This window comes from Coffea arabica, chromosome 8c, assembly GCF_036785885.1.
Source record: "Coffea arabica cultivar ET-39 chromosome 8c, Coffea Arabica ET-39 HiFi, whole genome shotgun sequence".
NCBI lineage: Eukaryota > Viridiplantae > Streptophyta > Magnoliopsida > Gentianales > Rubiaceae > Coffea > Coffea arabica.
The window spans coordinates 33,567,073-33,578,613 of record NC_092325.1 but is presented as its reverse complement, the minus strand read 5'-3'; the positions used below and the strand labels follow the sequence as shown (position 1 = coordinate 33,578,613).

Sequence of the window (11,541 nt, the reverse complement as noted above, 5' to 3'; positions counted from 1 at the left end):
ACTTTGGAAAAAATAAAAAATAAAATATTATTGCAATGCGCAAGGCAAAAAGGATCACAATACTGTCAGAAAGATGATTATCATACCATGGTTGTAAAGATAGACCTTGAGGTTGAACCTACATGTAGTCAACCAAATGCCACGATCTGTAGATATTACCAATCAAATGTATGCCTTACTTTGTTTACATTGATTGGTTTGTCAAATCAGGGGATGGATCATGGATCATATATGGTTGCCAGCAAGCGAAGATTGTTTGCTCTTGATGCAGTTATTACAACAGTCTCTGTCATGTCTAAATCGTTAGAATCAAGGCCATTTGGAAGTCTCCAGTCAAAATGGTAAAGCAAAAGAGCTAAAGGAAGCTCAACATTGGCCAAACCAAATGCAATTCCCGGGCAAATTCTCCTTCCTGCACCAAATGGTAGATACTCAAAGTGACTTCCATTGAAATCAATGGAGCTGTTTTCAAATCTCTCTGGTTTGAAAGATTCTGCATCATCCCAATACTCGGGGTCTCTTCCGATTGCCCAAGCATTAACCAAGACTCTTGTTTTGACGGGGATAATATATCCATCGATTTCACATTCCTCCCTACACTCTCTTGGAATCAACAAAGGGATTGGAGGGTGTAGCCTCAAAGTTTCTTTGATCACTGACCTTAGGTATTGCAGTCGTTGAATATCAGTTTCTTCAATCGTGTTTTTTCCTCTAAAAGCATTCCTTATTTCACTCTGTGCCTTAGCCATTACACCTGGATTTCTGATCATCTCGGACATCGCCCACTCCACCGTTGTGGATGAAGTTTCAGTTCCCCCTGCAAACACATCCTGCATCAAAGTCAATGCCAAAATTATTTGTAAGAGACTAACGATGTAATGGTAGTAGTAAGCAAAAAATTGGTTAAACACTCACAGAAAGAACAGCTTTGATATTGTCCTTGGTAAGTGGGATTTGAAGCTCACCGCTTTCTTTAACTCTTAGCAGGACATCAATTATGTCTTCATTGTCCGATGCACCTGTTGCTATTTTTGTTCTTGCTAAGTTGTCCATATGCTGATCAATTATTTTGTCCAGAACTTTATCTAGCTTATAGCGGATATTTAGCATTTTATTCTTCACCGAAAGGAAGGGATGAAGAATCTTGAACGATGGTAACAGATCAGAAACATCGAAGGCACTTGCTATGGAAGATGATTCCTTGATTAGCTGAAAGAATGCAAAATGATCGTCATTGCTTACTTTGCCGAATGCTGCTCTGTAGAGAACCGCACTTGCGTATGAAGACATCTTTTCCGTTACATCAATTGATTTTCCAGCATTAGCCAGAGCCTTAATCGATGAGACAAGATGCAAAGCCTCCTCTTGCCGAATAGATCCACATGATCGGACACTTTTAGAACTAAGGAGTTCCAAGGTGCATATTTTGCGCATTTGTCTCCAGTAATCACCATATGGACAGCAAGCGATGTCCGAACAATTATACAACATGATCTTTCCCGCTAGAGTTTCTCCACGATTTGCAAAGGCAAGATCATGAGTTTTCATAATCTCTTTTGCTAAGCGGGGCGATGTTACCACAATCGAAGAAATTTCACCTAGCTGAATGTGCATCAGAGGTCCATATTTTTGAGCTAATTTTCTGAGAGCATGATGCGGTGGAGAACCTGACAAATGATGCATATGTCCTATAATAGGTAGTTTCCATGGAGATGGTGGTAGTTTCTGGGCTGTTTTTGATCTCTTCAATACCTTGATCAAAGTTAAAACAAAGGCTATGAACAGAAAGAAAGCAGTGAAGTTGAGGGGTAGATCCATTCTTTGGCTCTCTTGCTCTCTTTGCAGTTTGCACTACTTTACGACCTTTTCTACTCACAAAAACACATATTAATACAGTAGGTATATGGATTACTATAGAAACTTACTACATATATTCATGAGGGTACAAGTTACTTTCTTAAGAGTTAGTTCTTAATTAGTTATCTTAATTATCCAGCACAACTTCTATGTCATATAGTCTTTGCCAAGTTGTACTGGTCAAATATTGTTGGTCAAACGTCAACATCTGCACAAATTGATAAATAGTACAAGTATGATAAACTTAAATAATCACTGAGAATTAAATAAAGTGTCAGATCATGCAAGTGTGATAATCACTGAGAATTAAATAAAGTAGTTTGGCTATCAGCTGAAGTGTCTCACAAATAATGAATTCCAAAGTGTTGACAGCATTGAACTGTTTCGAATCTCTTGCCGTTTTGTTGACGTAAGCTATAAACGAGGAATAGGACAAAAAACAAAGCAATGAAGTTGAAGGGATGTTGCATTATTGCTGCCTGTATTTTTCATTTTGGCAGCGTTGATTCTAAAGCCTTTGTTGACAAAACAGGCACGTATCATTTTCACCGGGGAAATCATAAGGTGTATATTGGCCACATTTAGAATCTAGAATAGGAACAAAATTGTTGACACTGAATTAATTATTTAAATATTATATTGGTTAATCCCAACTTACATCGTGCCGCCTGTGATTAAAACTGTAATACTTTCTAGGAAAAATGGCCAATTTCGTCCATAAACATTTTTACTAGAGCTAATTTAGTCCATAAGTTTTATTTTTAGCCAATTTGATACATAAACTTAATTTTTGGGTCCAATTAAAGTCCTCTGCGGCGGTGCCACCGCATAGAAGCGATTTGGCTCTTAATTTAATAATTAAACAAGGGCATTTTGGAAACTTTGTGTACTGTTCTCCTTCCACCATCAAAGGCAATCTCCTCCATCAACCATCAAACTCCACTATCCGCCAACCACCTCCTCCTTCCTCCCCCACCCTCCTCCTCCTTTTCTCCTCTTCCCCTATTTTTTTCATCAACATCTCGCTCCTACTTCTCTCGCCCATCCCCTTTTTCACCACCCCTTGCTTCTCCCTCACCCTCAGGAGTTTGGGTCAAAGAGGCAGCACATAATTAAGAAACCCAATTCATCAATTTCATGTTTAGAATTTCAAATCATCTATAAGGTAATCATAACAGGACCATGGCAAACGTCAAAGTAATGTAATGGAACCTCATGATCTCTTTTCAAGGTGTACCAGACTCATCATGGTTGCTTAAAAATCGTATACTTCCTTTCCATGATTCATTGTACAAAAAGACCAATATCTTGAGCAAATGTGCAATCCTTTCTATACTAATCTCTTGACCAGTACCGTCATTGACTTAAATATGTGATGGAAATAGCTTATAAAAGATAACACTATAATAACTTTGGGAAACATATTCTTTTAAAGCCGGTTATGCCAGTGGTGATCACCTTTGCAGCAAGAAAATGGCGACAGTGATTGGATGCTAGAGTTTTCTTCTTATTGCAAATTCTTTCTTGCAATGATGAGACGGTCAGGAATGATTTAGAAAGGGCTTATTCGGATTGTTTATATGATGGGGAAAATGAAGGGAAAGGAGTAGTGGGAAAGAAATGCTGGTGAAAGGGATACAGGGGAGAAAAGGAGAGGAGGTAGAAGTGGAAAAAGAATGGTGGGGGAAGAAGGAGCAGGTGGGTGGCGAGATGGAGTTTGGTGGTGGAGAGAGGAAAGTTATGGAGGAGTGGAAAAGGTAGTGACAAGTAACAGTGTCGAAGGAGGTGGAACGGTGGCCGGGTTGACCGAGGCAAGGGGTGGTGGAGGAGAAGAGAGGGGATGAGGTAGAGAAGGGGGCTGGAAACTGATTAAAAATTTTAAAAATACCCCCAAAAACTTTTAAATTTTAAAAATACCTCAAAAATTAATAATTTTTTTTGGTTTACTTGGTTTTTATTACAACCTACATCCAAAATTCCTAAAATACCCCTATTTAGTTATTAAATTAAGAGCCAAATCATTTTTAAGTGGTGGCGCCGCCGCAGAGGGCCTTATTTGGACCCAAAAATTAAGTTTATGTATCAAATTGACTAAAAATAAAACTTAGGGACTAAATCAGCTCTAGTTAAAATATTTAGGGACGAAATTGGTCATTTTCCCTACTTTCTATTTTTAAATGTTTCAAAATATTCAAATACTGAATTTGTGCGGATAAGATTAGAAAGAAAAGCACAACATCACATTCAAACCACTATTTTTAAAAAATTGGATTCTCGAAACATTACAAAATAATCTTAGAAATAGGAGGGAATAACATTTAACTGATCTTAGAAGTCAATTATTTTGCCATTCTCATTCTTATGGGGATCTTTTTTTTAAATTGGCTGGTGTTGGTGTTACTAATGCCAGGGCAATTTTCTTTTCAAATGATGGATTTACCCTTTATAATTGGACATTTTTTTATTTTTACCATTGAAGGTTATATTTGACATTTTTGGAAGATAATTGTTATGACCAAAATGATTAATGACATATTTTCTGAATGTCGCGCACCATTTTTGAAATAAAAGGAAAGGTGTTTAAACATGAGTTTTTTATTTTGGAAAATAAAGAAAAATGGCCTAAAATGGGATGCAATGGTTTGGGCCCAAAATAATAGTCTAAAAAAGGGTTTTTAGAAAAAAAAAATCGTCACTTGATATCGAGTTTAGATTTACTAAATTACCCAAAAATATTTTTAAAAAATTAAAATATATAAACCCTTTTAAACGACTCCAAATCTTTGAAAATGAGAGAAGAGGGTTTGGGAGTTGTGGTTGAAGAAATGAAAGACAAAGATTTGATCGACTCAAATCTAAAGCACCCTTTCAACCTAACCAAGATTAATTGCAAAATTTAGTAAAAAATTTTCATAATCCAACCTCTAAACTTATTACATTTGGATGTTTCTATATAGATACAAACCTAAATCTAGAGGATATCGGGAGAAATGAAATGTTTTTTCAAAATTTAATTGATACCAATCACATTAATTGTGAAACCCAAGAATAATCCATTGAAGAAGTCACAAAAATACAAAAGATGATATTCGAAGAAAAGAAAATTATGATATATAGATAAATATACATGACCTAAAAGAGAGGAATGCAACATAATGGATACGAAAAACTAAAATTCATGACACAATTTTCCTTCTTATAGAGGGATAATAGCGTGCTAAGGCTAAGAAGTCATACTCGCCTATTTCCCATATTCGAAGGGTGACTCTTCTAATTTAGACAAGCAAATGGACTAACCTAATTTTCTAATTAGCTAAATGAAATGCAAGTTTAAATGATATGGTTTGCGTATATAGGGATAAGGGAATACTATAAGAGAACATATCATGCAAATGAAAATAAACTAAAATAGAAAAAATGCATTAGATGCAATAAATGTCACACCAAAGTATAAATCTAGCATGTAGATGGTCTAAGGGTCTAATATTAGATTAACCCATTTCTATAAGTTCTTACTAGCGTGGACTAGTGACAAATTGGGGAGAAAAGTCATAATTAGCATTGGACTAGTGTGGGTGACATCATGAACTCATTATAAACACATAGCACATAAAGTATATAGAGCACGTAAAGTACATAATCAAAACAAATAAACACATAAAGTACATATAGCACGTAGAGTACATAGCACATAGACATAATATTTATATGCAAAACCCTAGGAAAAGTAAATAAAACACATAAGCACATAAACACACAAGTACACAAGCACATAAAAGCTAACTATTCCATTGGGAGCCCTAACTATAATTTAAAAGGGGAAATATAAGATAATAAACATATCTAACTTATCTATTATCTTTATCTAACTAATTACAATTCTTGCAAAAATAAAACCTATCTATTACATTATCTATCTTATTATATTTCTTGCACAAGAGGATATAACCTATCTATTACAATATGGGCATTTAAATACCGCTCAAACAATCATAAGACTTAAATTAAACATATATAAAATGAATAAAAGTTTAAAATAAATAAATAAAAGAAAAACACGTAACACATACAAACATATAGGAGCGCATAAAAAGAATTTAAAGGATTATAGGGGTATCTCCCATTTAAATTAGCAGCTAAGTGAGGGGAAAGGAGAGTTGTCTATTTTTTCAAAATCAACAAATGGGTCAATGAACCAATTTAATTGACAATTAATTATTAAAGATAAATAAAATTAATTTAATAAATTAACACTCCAAGCAATGCATAAAGAATCAAAAAGCCATAGGGAATCTTAATAATAAAAGCTACAAAGATTCTTAGGGACTAAAATGAGAAAATCAAAAGTTGTTGGGGGAAAATGAATTTATTAAAAATTAGGGGATAAAATGAAAATTCTGCCAAAATAATTTTTACTACCCTATTATTCATAATATAATCAGATTTGAACTAATCAACCACCAAAAAATGATTTTGAGCCATTGAACCAAAAACTATTTGCATTAATTTCTAAAGTTGCCAAATTGAAAATCTAAATTTAGCAAATTTATTTAAACCCCAATTATGCTTAAAAAAATCAGAATTAATTCACCCAAAATGTGCATAAAACATATAAATAGAGATCAAGATTTTAAAAGGAAGAAATTTATTCATTTTCACAAATTTTGGGCCATATCATAATTATGCAAATATTAAGGACCAAAAATGCAAATTTCTTATGACCTATTCGAAATCAAAACCTACGAAAATCCTACAATAGCATGAATGAACAGTATCCTCTTTCTTTGTTTTTTTTTTTAACAAAATTTTTCAGAAAACAAGATTCTTACATTTGATAAACATGTCCCTTACCTTTGTATAACCCCAAAAGGAAAAATGGTCAAATTCGTCCTTAAACTTTTTTTTAATGTCAATTTAATTCTTAATTTTTGTTTTCGGCCAATTTGATCCCTAAACTTATATTATGGTTTCAATTAAGGATTTTTACGGCGGCGCAACCAAAAAAATCGATCAAACTCCTTATTAACCAATTAAACATGAGTATTTTAGGAACTTTAGATATCTCCTCCTCCTATTATCAACCTCCACCGTCTGCCACCCATCTCCTCCTTCTTCTCTCACCCCACCTTTCTTTTCCCTCCCGCATTCTTCTCTTTTCCCTCCCTCTATTGTTTGCCTGTTCTTAGCCTGGTGGTTACTGACATGATAGAGGGAGGGGAAAGAGAGGTGGACTGAGAGAATGAGGAGACGGGTGGCATGCAGGCGAGGGAAAAAAACCATTCCTAGTGTTTGCCGGGTCTTAGCGAGGGAAAAAGACAAAAAGAAAAAAATCATAACAAAGAGAAACAAGTCAGCTTCTTGGCTGGATCCGATGCCTAAATAGCGGGCCAGGCAATTAATTTCAAAAAATCTTGCGATAAGAAAGTCACTAGTATCACTCTCCTGGATCTGATGCTTAGCTGATTTTTCAGGCCCTTTTTCTACTGGTAAGTGGAGCAGCAGCTGCTACTTTACTTTCACTCTTATTTTTCCCCCATTTTTTCTTTTGGTTGGTAATATTTTCGGAGGAGTAATTGGAATTGGGAGTTTTTGTTTTTTTTTTTTTGTGTTTGGGGGGGGGGGTAGTTTGTTCCGGCATGCGCACTCTATCCCAAAACTGTACGCAAGTGTTTTGTGGCAATTTCTTCTTTTGCCAAAGTAATAAACAAAAAAAAAACAGAACTCTTATTTGAGTTCTGTGTTTCCAATTAACTCGTTCATTAGATCTTTCCTTCAAATCCTATTATCTAAATGGACACATGGTTGGATTACATTTATCCATTCTTTTCCTTAATCATCATTTGTTTCCCTGTTTGATCATTCTGAGACGAGAAAAACTAGTTATTGCGATTGGATTCCTTCAAGATGGAATTTTGCTGCTTAACCAACAACTTAAGCTAACTTGATGGCAAATGGTTCCCACTTCCCACAATCCCCAATCCCTCGAAGAGAAGGTCGGTAAATGGGATTTCAAAACTTTTAATTGTTCGGTGATGAATAAAGCATGAAGAAGTCATGCCGCAATGGATTGAATATGAACCAGGCAAATTGTTTGCTAGGACTAGGCAAACACTAGGAAAGGCAGGCATAATTACTGACATGATAGATGGAGGGGAAAAAGAGGGGGGATGAAGAAGATGAGATGGGTGGCAAGCGGTGGAGATTAATGATAGAGGGAGGAGATATCTAAAGTTCCTAAAATACCCCTATTTAATTGGTTAATAAGGAGTTTGATCGATTTTTCTGGTTGCGCCGCCGTAAAAATTCTTAATTGAAACCATAACATAAGTTTAGGGATCGAATTGGCCGAAAACAAAAATTAGGGATTAAATCGATATTAAAAAAAGTTTAGGGAAGAATTTGGCCATTTTTCCCAAATTTTTTTAACTTTTTTCAAATTTACCCTCTCATTTAAATTTTTTCGATAACGTAAGCACCGTGCGTATAGCATGGATATTCACGCTCGTTTATAATTATGCAAAAACTTGTGTAGATTTGATCTACAATCTCACACGTAGACCACTTGGTCTACATTAAGCCACATCATCAATCATAATTATTTGTCCAACTATATCATCTTCCCTCATAAAAGCTAACCATGGTTAAAATTGTTGCAACACTAAAACTCCCAAGCTCACGTTCCAGACACGGTTTCCCCATCATAGCGAAGTGCCGAATATTTATTTAATCTAGGCGCCTCTGTCATCAAAACCACAACCATTTTCACAATCAAATTTTGGAATCCACGGACTATAAGCTTCTCATATTAGTCTTACAAGTTCTATTAAAATCCTTTTCTTTTCTTTTTTTTGTTTTTTGCCTTCCTCTGATGATTTGACCAGCATTTAACGGCTCTGGTGACTTGTGGCCAAGCTCCAAAAAATCCAACTATTTTCAACATCACTGGAAAAGCAGGAATGGAAGTTGCTGTGCAAAGTGAAAACGAACAAATTTCACCTACTCAAAAAATAATAATCATTTATACAATAATAAAACCTTTGCAAGTAGTTAATTTGGTGTTAACTTTACGTGTTTCCAAATTTATCTTTATCTCTATTATCCATCAACTTTTATCTATACAATATATAAAGGGCAAACTTCAAAATTTACCTTTATCTCTATTATTCATTAACTCTTATCTATACAATACATAAAGAGAGAGTGTCATTGTGTGGTATAACACACAGTGTCATTCTTTAAAATTTATAATATACCCTTAATTATAAAGACAAATTTGTCTCAACAACAGACAGTTATTTGAATCAACAGATAATTATCTATTCAATTGTCAACTAGCTACAACTTTCTCGTGCTAATTCGAGAATTCTCTCTACTTCTAGAATATTCATTTCGCGTATGATTATCTACATTATAATGAATTTGATCCATAAAATTCATAAAAAGTTTTTTAAATAGATAATTGTGATAAATATATTTTTTTGTTAATTGCACACATGTTAAAGTGTGCGTCAAGCACTAGTAATAATAAAACCACTATTTACCTCCCTAGATCCAATCACAAAATGTCAATGACAAAATCAAGCAAACATGGTAGCTTAAAAAAAATAGAAAATTAGCCCACTAAACTAATGAATTTACACAAAAAAAATAACCAATATATATCTTGATGTAAAAAAAAGAATAATAGAGCAAGGATTGATAGAGGACGAGTTGCAGAAATGAGACAAAGAACAAACACAAAAGGTGGGGTTTGTTGAAATGGAAGAAGAAAAGAGAGATGATTCCTAATTGTTGTCCATGAAAAATGTGTTTGGGGAAATCAATGGATTTGGTTATGTGTGGGCAAAAAAATAGGAGGTATAGGAACTGTTTCGTTGGCGAGGGGAAGACGGAAGAGATGAGAGGCAGCAGAGTGAGAGGGTTCATGAAGGAAGAGCTCATTTAAACAGGAAATGAAGGCCTTGTTCGATGAAAAAGTCAGATCTGAACTTTTGAGACACTGTAGAAATTTTGGCGATGATGGAAGACAAGAGGAATACTCTTTAATTCTGATTGGACTTTACCGTTCAGAATGGACTTTACCATTTTGAATGGATCAAAATTTGGTGAATTCTTTAGAGGGCGAAAAACCCCAGCGGCTACTAAACTATTGTCTGGATCATGCTTTGGTCATTGAACTATTTTTCGTCAATAATTGGCTATTAAACAACTTAATCAGTAAACCGTAGACCATTTCGTCAGTAATTGCTCTTAATTTCTGAAATTAGCATTACACGTGACAAAGCGCTAGGGCAATTTTGTCCAGCAATTTACTGACCGTTTATTTACATAAACCCATCAACTGAAAAGAAAAAAAGAAGTGCAAGCCAATTAAACTAACTTTCATTCTCAAAATTGTTGTAAATAATCTGGGAGCTCAAGCTTAGGGTTATGAAGATCGAAGAGAAGGGAAAATCGTGGTGAACCTATGTATTGGATCATCAGGAGAAGAGACATCGACATTGATCCATATGAAATTTACATTAAGTTTTTTGTTTGTTAAAAATCATGTAAATGAACTAAAATTATAGTTTAACCTAAATGTAATGGGTGTACTACTCAAATGGATGAAAATCGTGGAGTACTACATAAGTTTGTCTTTGATATCGAAGGTGCTTACTTGTGGGTTGTGAATATGTAGCAGTATTATGGGGTTTAAATGTTAGGTTTTCATCCAACTGTTAGTTGTAAAAGTGGCAAATTTTGAACTATATTACATCAACAAGTGTTTTTTTCAGCCTTGTTTTTTCAAATGAAGTGATTCCATTTTTTCCCATTTCATTGCAGTGCGTAATTCTAAGCTATTCAGTATTAGAATGTTTCACTGTGGTAGATTTAGTGGGCATCAGTATAAAACATACGTTGGTGGTGAAATAGATTATGTTGATGTGTGTAATGCAGAGAGAATGTCTGTCCATGAGATAAATGCCATGGTTGAGGAATTAGGACATCATGGTTCAATGCTCTAATATTACTTAGAACATGGGAGTGATTTGAATAAGGGATTAAGAGAGTTACAAGGAGATGCAAATATAAATGTAATGTTCAAATGGGTGTATGAGCACAAACTGATAGATGTTTACTGTGACCATAGGTCAATACATGAAATTCTTGAAATCCAGTCAAATTCCCCACTGTTAGGTAGTAAAAAAAACAAGGGTTGTAATTGAAGAAATTGATGGACATAGTAGTGCAGTTGTAGATGAACATGGCAGTGGAGTTGTAGAACTTGATCAATAATTGGTCGTTAGAAAAAATCTTTTTGGTAGGTCTTTTGTTAGTGCAAATATGACTGCCCCTGGACCAACAATGGGAGGTGCAAGTAGAGGTGAAGGTGTAAGAGTAAGTGTTGTCATTGAGGGAGAAACTAGTGGGACTGGTGTAAAGAGTGGGAGTATGGGAGATAAAGCTGATGTGAATGCAAGGGAAGTTGAAGAAGATGATAAAGATGACAGTAGCTCGAAAGGGGAGCATTTCACTGATGACGAAGATTTTTGCAAAGATGATCAGATGCTTGGGAGTGAAAGACCAACTCCCACAGTTGAAATTCCCCCTCCTATTACGAGGAGAACTATTGAATCTATACTCCATGAGAGCTAGGATGTAAATGGCTTGGAAAGTGGTCCACATGGAGGTGGTCAACAT

At 34.9% G+C, this 11,541-nt stretch overlaps 1 protein-coding gene across 1 annotated transcript; it reads right to left on the bottom strand.

Moving 5' to 3' along the window:
* Positions 1–2: 2 nt before the first annotated feature.
* Positions 3–1,943, bottom strand: LOC113707173 (premnaspirodiene oxygenase-like). The gene is made up of 2 exons (XM_027229368.2): positions 916–1,943; positions 3–830 (listed from the first exon to the last, which is right to left on the bottom strand). Exons 1-2 carry the CDS (start codon positions 1,816–1,818, stop codon positions 219–221), a joined length of 1,515 nt encoding a protein of 504 aa, XP_027085169.1. The 5' UTR covers positions 1,819–1,943; the 3' UTR covers positions 3–218.
* Positions 1,944–11,541: the final 9,598 nt, after the last annotated feature.

Bases quoted from the DNA above. Each gene is read 5' to 3' on its own strand.
- LOC113707173 (XM_027229368.2), bottom strand. From the start codon at position 1,818: ATGGATCTACCCCTCAACTTCACTGCTTTCTTTCTGTTCATAGCCTTT. The intron at 831-915 runs GTGAGTGTTTAA...ACTTTGATGCAG, and splicing joins ATATCAAAGCTGTTCTTTCT to GATGTGTTTGCAGGGGGAAC.